This window comes from Camellia sinensis, chromosome 5 (genome assembly GCF_055761805.1).
Source record: "Camellia sinensis isolate YWXY chromosome 5, ASM5576180v1, whole genome shotgun sequence".
Taxonomy (NCBI): Eukaryota; Viridiplantae; Streptophyta; class Magnoliopsida; order Ericales; family Theaceae; genus Camellia; species Camellia sinensis.
The window spans coordinates 119,781,918-119,796,132 of NC_138965.1; the positions used below are offsets into that span (position 1 = coordinate 119,781,918).

The 14,215-nt window shown below is 33.3% G+C and overlaps 1 protein-coding gene across 1 annotated transcript; it reads left to right on the forward strand.

Annotated features, from left to right (window-relative positions):
• Positions 1–911: 911 nt before the first annotated feature.
• Positions 912–13,869, forward strand: LOC114311690 (COP9 signalosome complex subunit 1). Its single transcript, XM_028257856.2, has 6 exons — positions 912–1,531; positions 9,101–9,421; positions 10,488–10,604; positions 10,722–10,807; positions 11,901–12,135; positions 13,317–13,869. The coding sequence occupies exons 1-6, from the start codon at positions 1,142–1,144 to the stop codon at positions 13,491–13,493; spliced, it is 1,326 nt and encodes a 441-aa protein (XP_028113657.2). The 5' UTR covers positions 912–1,141; the 3' UTR covers positions 13,494–13,869.
• Positions 13,870–14,215: the final 346 nt, after the last annotated feature.

The following is a 14,215-nucleotide window of genomic DNA, read 5'->3' on the forward strand; positions in this document are numbered from 1 at the left end:
ATTTTGATGGAAATTTAAATTTATATCAACCTTCAATTTATTCGTAGTGCCACAAAAGTAACCTACCTATTTGAACCAGTTCGCAGGCAAACCAAAAATTGAAGCAAATTGAAACAGCTTCTTATGCGCCAGTCGACCAGTGGGTCAACCGGCTGAACGTCCGGTCGGTTGATTGGTGGGCCCACCTCCAACGTAAATACACAGTGAAATGGTGAAATCTCGCGTAGGTCCTCAGTTTGGTGAAACTTTTGCTCCGTTCTCAATTTGATATCAGTTTGGTAAAACCATTAGAGAGAGAAAAAATGGCTTTTTTCATCAAATTCAAATTTGATGCTTAATTTGATGCAACGTTAGAGATGATCTTACAATAAAATATATATTATTTTATTTTATTTGTGTTTTCACATAATCTTTTGATCTCTTTATCCTTATAAGAGCATCTCCAACCCATTCTCTATATCTTCAAATATGGAGGATCCTCTCCCAAAAACAACTCCAACCCAGAGGATGAATTGATCCTCCAAATATAGAGAGATGATGAAAAAATAGAGAAGACTCTAAAACACTATTTACTCTATATTTCTTAATTATATTTGAAATAACTTTTAATGTGTAAATTTAATTTTTATAAAAATGACATCAATAAAAAGTATAAAATCATACCTTTAAAATGAGTATAATATTAAATATGTTTTACAAAAATTTTAAAATTAAATATTTATTAATGAACAAAAATTACTTTTTGATTGGAGTTTGAATGAAGGAAATGAAGGTTTGTGGTTGAAGTTTGAATGAATAGTGATCTCCTCTATATTTACTTTTTGAATAAAAAATATTATTTGCATCCTCTTGAGAAGAGGATGTGGTTGGAGATGCTCTAAAGCAGAGGATATTGTAATTATATCAAAATCATAATAAATTTACCACTCAAAATATTACAAAAATAAAAATATAAACGGCGTCGTTTGGAAGTTCTAGATTATTAAGAAAATCGCACGTGTAAACCTATCGCTCTATTCAATGCCTCTGATATAGCACACAGAGAGAGATCACTGTGAAGGAGAAGAGATTTTTCGAAACACGGAAGAGAAGCCTCAAAACCCTAACTCTACGACGTCGTTTGGACTGGATAGCATAACCCATGGAAGGCGAAGACGAAGCTTCGGCACAGATGATCGACGAGATCTACGCCAACGGCGGTGACAGTAGTCAGCGTCACAGACCAATCATCAACGGCGAGCAACTCGACATCGAAGCCTATGCAGCCCTTTACAGTGGCCGGACCAAGATTGCTCGCCTACTCTTCATCGCCAACCGATGCGGCGTCGTTTCGATGGAGTTGGAGGCACTTCGAATGGCCTACGACGAGGTCAAGAAGGGCGAGAACACGCTTCTCTTTCGAGACATTGTTCCGAAAATCAATGGCCGGTTGGGTTCGAATTACGGACCCGACTCGGCTTGGACCGAGGCGGTGGATCGCAGGGCTGAGCAGAGGAAGGAGAAGCTCGAAAGTGAACTCAATGCTTATCGGGTATATTTTAATTTCTGTAGTTTTCAATATATATATATATATATTATCAGTTAGTGGTTGAAATTTTACATCCAAATTTTGTGGCTAATTAAGTTAGATGAGTTGCCAGTTTGTGAAACTCTAGGCATTTATGCTATACATTCAAACCTAAGTTGAGTAAATCCATTCTTTGATTCAACTTACCTAAATAAGTTTGTCAACAAAAATCATCGCATTCATATAATCTTTGAATTGAATGTGGCTAAACCAAAGAGTTATTGCAAAGATTATTAATGTAAAATGTCATCAATTGCATCAACTATGACAACTTTAAAAACGAAGTTGTTGTCCTAAAAATTGGCCAAAGTTAAAAGGATTTGAAAGTCATTCAGTCACCATTCCAGTATCGATAAATTTTGAAAAATAATAATAAAGTTGGATTATATGGATTAAAGCAAAAAAATCTAATTAAGAGAAAAAATAACTAATGTTCAGCATTTTCAAACCACATCACATGGCTTGTAATAAACTTTCCAACTGCTCAAAAGAATCTATCATTTATCAGGCACCACTCACCATCACACACAGTCCAACTCACTTTCTTCACATGTTTCCTTGTCTAGTTTTACTACCTTTACTAATGTACTTGACAAAAAATGAACACATGTTTTTCTTACTAACTAAACCAGGTAAGAAGAACAATGGGACAACAAAAGCTCTACACCACAATTTTGTTGTCCTCATATTCTAAGAGGTTAAAAAAAAAAAAAAGACAAAAATAGAGAGGAAAAAAGAACCTGCAACTTTAGTTTTCTCTTAAATAAAATGTAAATTTATAAATCTTGAAAATATATATGAGCAAAAAAACCAATTTAAGAGACAATTAGACATCAATTTTGGTTTTGATAATAGGGGACTCCAAAACTTAGCACAAAGTTATTTCCAAAGTAAGTCAAAATTTACCAACGTATATTGTCTTAAGAAAGGCATTTATTTTGTTACTAAGATTAGTCTGTGTTCACCACCAAAAAAAAAAAAAAAGGATTTATCTATGTTTATCTTCCTTGTTTTTTTTCCTTTAATTTTTTCAATCCTCATTATACACATTTTCTTTTTTGTTTAAATCTTCAACACATACTCCCAACCAATCACCAAAATATGTAATGGCCAAGCCATCACTTTTTTATGGGGGGAAAGAAATCTAGTGTACAGTGCATGAGTCATTCAAATAAGCCATTATATTAGGTTTCTCATAGGTCATACCAATCCATTCTATTTCATTCCACTACTGTAACATTCACCAAAATCACTCATAGAAAAGCTACAAAGACTACTACAACACCCTTTACTAAACTCCATAGGAAAGAAAGAAAGATTAAGAAAAGTAATCTAGTGGAAAAAGCAAATGAAAGCAAAAAGTTTGAGCAATACTTTCTTCTTCTTTTTTATATCATGGTTTACTGCTCATTAGTCTCATTTTGCTTCCATCTTTTATGCAAATGGGAAGAGAGCTTTGTTTAAAACATAACTACAAAATGAGGGAGGGAGAAATTTTTTATAAACCCAATAATCACTGAAGACCCAGTAAGTAACAGACTAAAAAATTGAACTTTTATCAAAATTATATGAGTAATGAATAGATGTAATGAAAAAATTTGTGTGAAAGGGTTTATACCTTTGATTATATTGAGAACCTAGAAATTGATGACAACCAGCAAAAAATACAACACAATATGAAAACAACAGAAGGTAACAAACTAAAACTTAGGAGAAAACTAATGATTAGAGGGAGAAAGGAAAGGACATATTTATCAAAACTTTAATGAAAAATATTATCAAAGAAATCAAAAAATTGAATACATTTCATTATAGAAACTGATGAATTGCGTCAAAAATTGATGAACTACAGCAAGAGGAAATCAAATATTAGAAACTGATTTATAGAAAATATAGCAATCAAACAAAGGAAAGAAAATAATTAATCAAAGCACCATTAATGTCTCTAGACAGTGCAAGGGAAAATATACATGGACGTCCACGATACACCGAGTAACTAAAAGAAAATAACGGTATCTTAGGTGACTCTATCACGGCTCGAATCACTTTCGTAGTTCATTATCATCAACATGGATGTCCATACTCTACAGAGTATAGCATTTTCAAAAAAAATTTAAAAAAAAATCACACCTAAAACACTAACTAAAGAAAAAAATCATTTTGTTACAAAGATGAATGGAGTGATTGGCAGTCAAAAAAAAACATGATTCAAATGTAAAGCATTACCCAAATCAAATTGATTTATTAAAACCCCAATTCAATTGAAACACATGCATAACAAAACTAATGAGAAAAAATGTAATTGTTTGAGCTTTAAGCACTGCTTGAGTTGTCAAGTCTAAAAAAGAAGAAAAAAAATTTAACAAACAAAGCTCGAAATATAGTTTCTATCACAACATACCAATCCACATTCTCGAATAATAATAAAAAAAATGAGGCTGCTTACATATTTGTACTTTAATGGAGGCTCCAATTATAGTCATTGGTCGAGTCATATTCTACAGGATTTAACCATTGTAATCAACATATGTAAGTAAACTTGAAGGACATGGTAGCAATGTCATGCCACTTGAGAAATAATCAAACCAAGCAACCATATGAATTGACAAACGTATAGTCAATTGAGAAAATAAAAAATAGAGGATACAAATATCACAAATAAATGGTTTGATTGCGGTTTTTCTTAAAAGAGAATAAGTGGATCACCTATGCCGATGGCACTCTTCAACATACTTGAATTCAAATGTGAAACAATAAAATTAAGGATTAAGAATTCAAACATAAAAAAATAATGTCCATATTCAACTCTTAAAAATAAAAGGATTTACATGCTCACAAAGAGAATAAAAACTAAGGTACATTGTAAAACAAAAAGATGGCATGCTCACAAAGAGAATAAAAACAAAGGTACACTCACCCACAACCTGTAGAACATTGTAAAACAAAAAGATTGCATGCTCACAAAGAGAAAACAAACTAAGGTACACCCACCCATATCTAGGGAACATTGTAAAACCTGACATGCATATGGTAGTGGGTCTAATTTGTGGTTAATTTTTTTTATTTTTTTCCAAGATCTTATTAAATCCCAAAGGAAATAAAGAAGAAATTAAAAAAAAAGTAAAACTAAACCAATTGGAGTAAAAAATAATGAAAATAAAAAGGAAATTAATTCATATAAATGAGACAAAAAACTAATACTACATCAAAAGACACTAAACAAAAAAAGCCAATAAAATAGGAAATAACGTAAGTTATGTGCCGCTGTTAATTGAGAGAGAGAGAGGGAGAGAGAGAGAGAGGGAGAGAGAGAGAGATAGAGGGGCACCAGAAAACAACTCCATTGAGAATCTAATGATCTTCAAAATAGCATAAGTCACTTGGCAAAACAAAATCCAAAAACAAAACCAATTATTTGTTCAAATGAAATGGAATTGCATGAAGCAATTTGATAGCTTATAACAAAAATGGGAGATCACACTATGTTAACCAAATCAAATTGATATCTCATAATAGTAACCAAAAAAAAAAAAACTCTCAAATTGGTTTTTTATTTTTTTTTTTTATTTTTTTTTGTGTGTGTGTGTATTATTTGAAGCCTGCAATATTCTCAAGACACAGAAAAGGGAAAAAAATTGCACACCATTATTATTGTCAACTCGAATTGCTACGGAATTTGTTTCCCAATGGGAGCCAAGCACCCTATTACCAACAAATATTGCAAAAATAATAATAATAAGAAGAAGAAGAAGAAGAAGAAGAAAACATCAAACAACTTCAACTATTAATAGGTATCAAAGGATATAGTTCAAATCTATCACAATTTTAGCAACAAAACAAACTAATTAAAATACAAATCTAGCATAATTAATTACAAATCTAATTAATTAAAGTTTCCAGCAACTTTTCCCATGGTTTCAACATATCCAAAATAACTAACTAATTAAAACACCTGTATGGGATAACATCTCCACCAAGACCAAGACACTAAAATAGAGCCAACAAGACCCAAGACGAATACTCACAACCTTAGTCTGCTCCATTGCTGCCGTTGAAGTCGCTGCACCATATGAAGAGGAAAACATAATGGTGCTTAAAGATAGAGCAAAAAAAATATAAAGAGATAGATTAATGTTGCTCGAACAAATAACTCAAGTCAATTAAGAAAAATAACAATTAATAACATCAACACTTGTTCTTGAGTACAAAACCCTTTATTCACCTAAAAAAGAGTAGAAAACCCAATAAAAAAAAATTAATTTTGATAAAAATACAATACCTTTCAGCCAAACTCAGAAATGATAGTAGTCAAAATTTCACTTTATTTTTGCCGCCACTTTCTCGGCAACCAAACAGGACATAAATATTTTTGTAGAACTACATCTAATAAAAAGAATGGTTTCTGTGCTGATAAAAAAAAATAAAAAAAAAAAAAGAAAAGAAGAAGAAGAAGAAGAAAGAAAGAAAGAAAAACAAACCCAATTAAAAGAGGGAAAAAAAAGTGTGTGTGTGAGAGAGAGAGAGAGGAGGCAAGCATTGGTTGTCATATCAAAATCCAAAACCTAAATAGAAACCCTAGATTTTCACACCTTCCAAAAACAAAAAAACCCAACAAGGAGGATAGACTTCTACCTTGGAGCTGTGTAGAGAGAGAGGAGGCAAAGATTGAGACAGATCGTAGAAATCACTCCTTCTCAGTGGGGCTATATTCTGTCGAAGCTATATTTCAGAAATCACCACCGGAGATTAAACTTTTAGAGAGAGAAAGCTTGGTGGAAAGAGGAAGATGTGTGATGGGAAGAGTAAGAGGTGTGAGAGAGAATGGAGTTTCAAATTTTGAAATCAAAATTAGAGAGAGAGAGAGAGAGAGAGAGAGAGAGAGAGATGTCTGTGTGAATTGCTTCAACCCTGAGGGTGGGAACCGAAAAGCTAAATCTGTACCTTAGTAAAACTAATTTGAACCGTTGAAATGTCCAAGTAGGACAAATGAGAGTAAGACATTTTCAACCATTGGATTGAATCAATCTGATTGTGCACATTTCGACCCATAGACAAAAGTCCCATCAGGATTCAAAACCACCCTTCCATGTTATATAGATTCTTGGGGGAAAAATAAAGCTTAAAAATGTTATGAGTTGTATGCTTTATATAATGGAATGGAATGGATGGGGTTATGTTTGAGTGAAGTGGTGTTAATTTAAAGGGATTTTCTAGCAGTTGTCTTGTAGTTTACATTGTTTGGGGTCCGGATTAACCGTTGCTCTTGTATGTTTGTATATGTATGAGCAAAATGATGCAAGTAGTGAGGGGTATAGTGATTTATATTATTGAAAGGTTTATTGGGATTTTGATACTAACCTTGGGTAGAACTCACCCTTGACAGCTAACTTGCAAGGGAGGATGCCCAAAAGGGTTATATTTACACAATGATGTGTGATCGTAATATTCCACCACACTCCATAACCAATGTCCTGGAGTTTCATCATTCCCAGCTAGGTGACTTTGCGAACCTTCTCTCTTATAGGTAGCAAATTAGCAATCCTCCCTAGGTTGGCCCCTCCGTGACTTGACCACATAGCTGCAACCCAATCGATCCCATACTTGTATAGGTTGTGTTCAATCCCATACTCGATTTGGTGGTTGGCTTTGATACCAAAAAATATGAACTCCTTGGGTAGAACTCATCTTTGAAACACTTCGGGTAGAACTCACCCTTGAAACTAACTTGCAGGGGGAGGGTGGCCGAGAGTTTTGCATGCATATGGCTAAGGCCTCTGTTAACTAGTGTGGGACTATAACAGGTTTTGGGTGGTATTGGCTTGTAAATGTTTTTGACTAGTAGTGTTTAGTGAGTGCTCGTGGATTGAATTGCTAAGAAGAAGCACACACATTTTTATAGAGACGGTGTGTCGTGTCAAACACTCGTATCGGACACGATATTTTGCAGACACTTCTAAAAACTTGTCTGACACCTCTTTAACGGCAAATTGAATTAAATGATATATTGATATTTAAATTATGAAATATATGATTTTTTAATTTAAATTATTGTTATGTTGTTTTTTTTTTAAAAAAAATCTTTTTTGAATAAACTATACATATATTTGACATCTAATAAATTTAGAAAAATATAAGTTTTTAATGTGTCCCTAGCATATTGTGTCTTCTATTTTTTTAAAAATTGCCATGTCGCGTCGCATGTCCGTGTTTGTGCTACCTAGTTGAATTTTGTAGGGTTCTGGGATTGATTTGCTACTCTTGGATTCATACGTTCGAGTTTTCTGCTAGTGAATGAATTGCTATGGAGCCATTCGCGATATTCCCAAAAGGGTTGTTTAGTTTTGGGTGGGAGTTCTTTTAGTGTGAATGAGGAAGTATTTGTCACTCTTATGTCTAAAATGAAGCAACTTTTAAGGGGATCATTGAGGGGTTTTGAGTGGAATTCCCTTTTGAATGTATTTGGATGGTGTTTAATGAGTTGTCTAGTTGGTTTGATTCACTGTATTTGAATTTATTGTTACGAGTTTATTGTGGTATTGGTGAGAATAATGGGGTTCTTAGAAGAGTTTGTTCAGTTTTGGAGTTCTTTCTGCATGAATGAGGATATTTTCACTCTTAGGTTGACTATGAGGTGTGGACGCATGACAAGATTGTACACAAATACATTGCCTTGGTAAATTCTAAAAATAGAGGACGGACATACCAAGAAACATGGCTATATACTTCAATGATGTGTCTCCTATACTTCAGTTTGTTCAAGTCATCTAATTTGTGTTGTGTAAACCGTTAATGCGGTTCTTCTCTACAAGAAGCCTTTTTGACTGCTTTAAAAAGTAGCATTCTGATCACTGTGTTCATCTTGTGTTAGCATCCATACATATTTGCAGAGTCTGAATGATGTAGAGTAGTTGATGCATTTTTTTGATAAGTAAGATGAAATTATAATCACTTATAATCTGGTATACAAAATAATTATGATAACCTATGATTAAAAATTAAGAGAAAGGTATGTAGAAAGCTTGTCCTAGTCCGACTACAATCCTGGCAAAGAAGCCTCCTGCTTTTCCCTGCTACCTCAAACCTGCCCTGAGTTCAACTTCTGGCCAAAAATAGACCATGTTCTTGCCTGAAACATAGGCCTGGATGCATTCTTCTGGATTAATTGACTCAAATTGTACGCATCTAGTCCCAAAAACTGTTAGATTTAGAACTATGAATAGTTTTATTACATGTATAATGTATCATGTACAAGTTTATATTTGATGATTGTACCCTAAGGGAACTGTTCTAGCTATTACTATTCTGATTGTCAATATTGTTTTTGATTTTGGTTCTTGTTGACATTGTTTGTGGAAAATAAATCTATTTCTAGATGGGTTGGCATAACCTGTCTTGGTGGTGTACTTGCATAAAATAATCAAACTCGTCTTTAATACATAAGAATGGGTTCGTATATTATCCATTTTGTTTATCTGCTATTTATAAAAAAATGCAATTCTATTTTTGTCTTACCTTTATGACCTTTTCTTGCAGACAAATTTGATAAAAGAAAGCATTAGAATGGGCTACAATGATTTTGGAGATTTTTACTATGCACATGGTGCACTTGGAGATGCATTTAAGAATTACGTTCGTACTCGTGACTACTGTACAACATCAAAGCACATAATTCATATGTGTTTGCATGCTATTTTGGTCAGCATTGAGATGGGTCAGTTCACACATGTTTCAAGCTATGTTGGGAAAGCAGAGCAAAATCCAGATGCCTTGGATGCTATTACAGTTGCAAAACTACGTGCCGCTGCTGGACTGGCCTTATTGGAGGCTAAAAAGTACAAACAAGCTGCTCGAAAGGTTTGTCACCTAACCTGCCCTTGATTTTTCCTGTGCGTCTGCTGCTGTGCTTTGCTTGTAGGTATGTCTTTAGATGAAAAGAAAAACGAAAAATAAAATGTTAATTGTCTGAAAACTGTTTTTCAGTTGCCTGTGGTTTACATCTTCAGGGCTTGTGGAAGTGGCCATAAAGGTTTATGGTCAGATCACGATAGTGTCCAAGCACATAATTAGGTGAAAAAAATTACACTAAATGGTCAAAAACGACTACTTTATGTTACTTTTAGCTTGTGAGGAAGTTGATGGAGATGGAATTTGAACTGGATCATGCTATCAGCAAGTGAAATCTCTGAGAACCTCACACATGTAAAACTGTGGGCAAGCCTTTTAAATTTGACTTTCAATGATATGCTGAATAACACATGTAAAATGTGGTTGCTCTTGGATGTCTTTATATTGTGGTATTTTCTTGATGATCTATGTGTTCCCCTCCACTTTTCTTTAGAACCACCAGACCTCATGAAATACTGAAGAGAGGAGAAAATGGGATTGGAGAATTCTAGTTGATCAGCTTTTTATAGAGGAAAGTTCCATATGGAACTGTTATTGAACAAAGACAACCACACAAAGTTGTCTAGCCGAGTGAAGTATTTAGTTCTTTTAACACTGTTTGCTGGACAGTGGGTTGTGGATGTTTAAACTTGGCTTGAGCTTTTCCCACTCTCAAGAAAGTATGTTCATGCTTGCCTATCACTTGTAGCATGGCTGAACCTCAGTTTGGCACAGTGTGAAGTGCGCAGAATTTGCTGATTTAAAAATTACCTTGTCTCAAACTTCTGTCTAGGCCTTGATTATAAAATTTAGTTTATGTTCTTCTGGGTTTATGGCACTTATCATGCCATTTAATCCTAAGTGTGAATAGTGCCCTAAGTTATATTTATAAAATTATGAAATTTCTCTTGTGCTCCCTGCCATTATTTTTAGGTTAGTCATATTGTGAGGGGGAAAATGAACAGGTCTGATTGAGTTTTAATTGAGCTGGTCTTTGATTTGGATTTGTGGCATAATGTCTTTGGTATGTGTGCAGTTCTTGGAGACAGGTCCTGAATTGGGAAACCACTACACGGAAGTGATTGCACCCCAGGACATTGCAACATACGGTGGACTTTGTGCACTCGCAAGTTTTGACAGGACAGAGCTGAAGGCAACTATACTTTTTTCTCTTTTTTATTTTATTTTACATGTATAACTTTTAAATAGGTTTTTTGATGAAATATTGCAATTGTGAGACACTTCATAATTAGATGCTTTTGTTTGGCAGAACAAAGTTATAGACAATATCAACTTCCGGAATTTCTTAGAGTTAGTACCTGAAGTAAGGGAGCTTATTAATGATTTTTATTCAAGGTAACTTGATATGGCCTTAAATGTGATTATTTATTTTAAGGGAGCTTATTTATTTTTACACTTGTTCATGTTGCTGTCTTGGTGGCACGCTGATATACATTAGAAAGATGTTGATGTATTTTTCCTGCTAAATTAAATTTGGATGAAAACAATAGTCATGTGTGCTGGCACTAACAGCAGGGTTCTTGAATGGAAGGAGAACTTAATGGTCCAGCTTGACTTTTTGGGTTGGCTTTCCATTTTCTTTTTCCTAGTTGGTTTCTTGTCCACTTGAAGTGGGTTAATCTGATTTCTACGATTGACTTGGATGCTTTCTTGAGGGAATTTTATCGGTGGATGAACTGAGAAACTGTGTGGCACGCCTATTCCAGTTGTTTTTATATTCCTAATCTTTATTACCTTTTTCACCTCTTTCCTTTTTCTCCCACTCCAAACCAACTGGGAAAGCAAATTATGTAAAAGCCTTCTCTTTCCTCCTGTTGTTACATATGATATGCTATGAAACGTCAGTTTACTTCTCAACCCACTGAGAACTCCTCCGTTGACAAGCCTTCATGACTCCCTTCTCACATAATTACCGAAGTCTATACAAAAAAGGTTTGACCTGCATTGCCAAGTGCCTTCCTTATATATAATTACAGAACCTCGGAAATTTGACGTAGAAAAATTGACAGCTTTTTGTCATAGTTTATAAATTAAACCCGTTATATAATGTCCATTTACAGCTATACGATGTATTACACTTGCCAGGATGAGGAGCATTAGGCACATAAATATTTTGAGAGGCTGTCTAAAGTTTATTTAAAGTGGGGGGCAGGTCTAGTCCACACACCTCTCGCTATTTCATTTGAGAGGAAACTAACAATGGTCTATGATTCAGTGTAAAACTCCAATTTTTTGATCTGAAACTGAGCTGTTTAGAGCTTAATATCCGCAGCGTAGATGATCATCAACATTTAAACTTGTAAATCATTTAAAGTAAATTTACATTGTATTTTATCTTGTTCTTGCTGTATACTGATTATCTGTCATCTGAATTACTTTGTTTCAATACATCATATTGTAGTATGAATTTTTTCTGTCTTAATTGCAGCCATTACGCCTCATGTTTGGATTACCTCGGAAATCTTAAAGCAAACCTGCTGCTTGATATCCATTTGCACGACCATGTTGAGATGCTGTATGATGACATCCGTCACAAAGCCCTTATCCAGTATACTCACCCATTTGTGTCTGTTGATCTTGGGATGATGGCTAACGCTTTCAAAACAAGTGTTTCAGGGCTCGAGAAAGAGCTTGAAGCTCTAATTACTGACAACCAAATACAGGTAATGACTGAGGATTTTTTTTTATTTTTTATTTTCCTTCACAAGATATTTAGTTTGATAAAGAAAATTAGTTCACAATTAATGGAAAAGGATACAAGATTTTAGCAAAACAACTAATCTGATCCTTGGTATTGTTTTTAAGTTGTGAATCGAATTGTGAATTGTAAAATTCACTTTATTTAATATAATATACTCCATCCGTCCCAAATTGTTTGTCCATTTTCAGCATTGGTGCCCTTTATCATGTTTCTAAATAATGTATTTTCGTACAAAAAAAATAATATATATTTTTTGTAAATTAAAAGATTTCAATTAGTTATTCTAGATAAAGTCTTCAAAATCGTTGAAAAATAATAAAATAAAAAATATAGATGACTTTTTGGGATGCCTGGAATAGTGAAAAAGAAAAAAGGAATATAATTACATTAAAAAAAAAAAAAAACATAGTGTCTAAAATGAAGTAAATATCAATCACCATGTTTGGAGAAAATTGAGTTTTTTGTTTTTTGTATTTTTTTTTTTATTTTTAGTGAATTTTTTTAATATTTTATGCAAATTTTTTATTTTTTAAATGCACGTAATTTAAATACGCTTAAAAGTATAATATTTGTGATTTTTTTTAAAAAAAATTCACCAAATACAAAAATTAAATACGTTTTCGTATTTTGTTATATTCAATGATTTTTTTTAAAGAATTTTGTACAAAATTTTACTTTTTTTAAAATAATTTAAATAATTGATTAAAACATTTAAAAAAATCATTAAAAATATAAAAATATGAATTAAAAACTCAGAAAATTGTTTTTGAAAATTGAAAACCAAACAGGATGAATGTAACTAAATATTATTATGTGTTTATAAATATAAAATCACTTATATTAATTTAGTTAATTGATCTCTTTTGTATTTCTTGATGTAGAGGTGAAAACATTGTCAATTCATACATTACGTAAAAACAAAAAACGTTAGCATAGCTGAATTGTAGTGAATTGCAAATTTATCACATGATTCACTCAAATTTTGATTCAATAGTACGATTTGAATCATTGTGGTTGAAACTCATATTGAATTGTGAATCATACAATTCTAACAACCAAGATTCTCAGTAGTAGAGTCCAGGTGGAGCTTTGGGTCTCATGAATGATAATGCTGTGATCAATCACTGTCTCATGTTACTGCAGGCTCGTATCGACTCCCATAACAAAATTCTCTATGCACGACATGCGGATCAGAGGAATGCCACATTTCAGCGGGTCCTACAGACTGGCAGTGAATTTGATCGGGACGTCAGGGCCATGCTGCTGAGAGCAAACCTTCTCAAGCATGATTATATCCTAAAGTCAGCAAGGAAACATTGAATTTAGGATTGAGGAAAACAAAAACCACTAAGTTTTTCTTGTTTATGGTGGGCTTGTAGAATTAGTGTTCAATTTAAGCGACATTGAAATTTTCTAGGAAAAAGAAGAAATTGACTCAACATGGTGGGTGGTCTTAGGTTTTTGGGTTTACTGGATATCTGTTGGCACAATCATAAGCAATATTTTGAAGGGGAAAAAAAAGAGTAGTAGTTGATATGCTCTTATTGATCACAGAAGTTGCAGCCCCGCGGTGTATATTTAATTTCATTTCTTGATCTTAATTCTCTTGTTTAGTGTTATTTTATTGAACAGAGAACAACATGTTATCAAACTCATAGAATATGCAAATCAAATTTAGAGACCTCATTGCTCTTGATATTGTGTGTGTGTGTGTGTGTGTGTTTTAATTTTGTTGCATTTTTATGCTGATATTCCTCTTGGGGGGGACTAAGGTCTTCAGGCAATGGGGACTGTTGATTTGAGCAAAGTCCACGATAGTTTTTAAGTTATTTTTCAAACTCACATTGTTTTATGTACTTGTATTTTGAAAATACAAGTTCAGGGTATTCAAAGCATAACTTCAATGAAGTTGTGTTTTTTCAAAATTTGACTTGATTAATGTGTTGTAAAAAAATATGATTTCAAGCTTGAAGTAATGTTTTCTTGAAGTTGAGTCCTGAAAACATGCATTTGAAAAATAAGTTGTAACACAATTGAGTTTA

What these genes read in the sequence shown, in the direction of transcription:
- LOC114311690 (XM_028257856.2), top strand. Translation starts at nt 1,142, where the DNA reads ATGGAAGGCGAAGACGAAGCTTCGGCACAGATGATCGACGAGATCTAC. An exon ending in ACAAACAAGCTGCTCGAAAG is followed by an intron (nt 9,422 to 10,487) that starts GTTTGTCACCTA and finishes GTATGTGTGCAG; the next exon opens with TTCTTGGAGACAGGTCCTGA. An exon ending in ATTAATGATTTTTATTCAAG is followed by an intron (nt 10,808 to 11,900) that starts GTAACTTGATAT and finishes TCTTAATTGCAG; the next exon opens with CCATTACGCCTCATGTTTGG.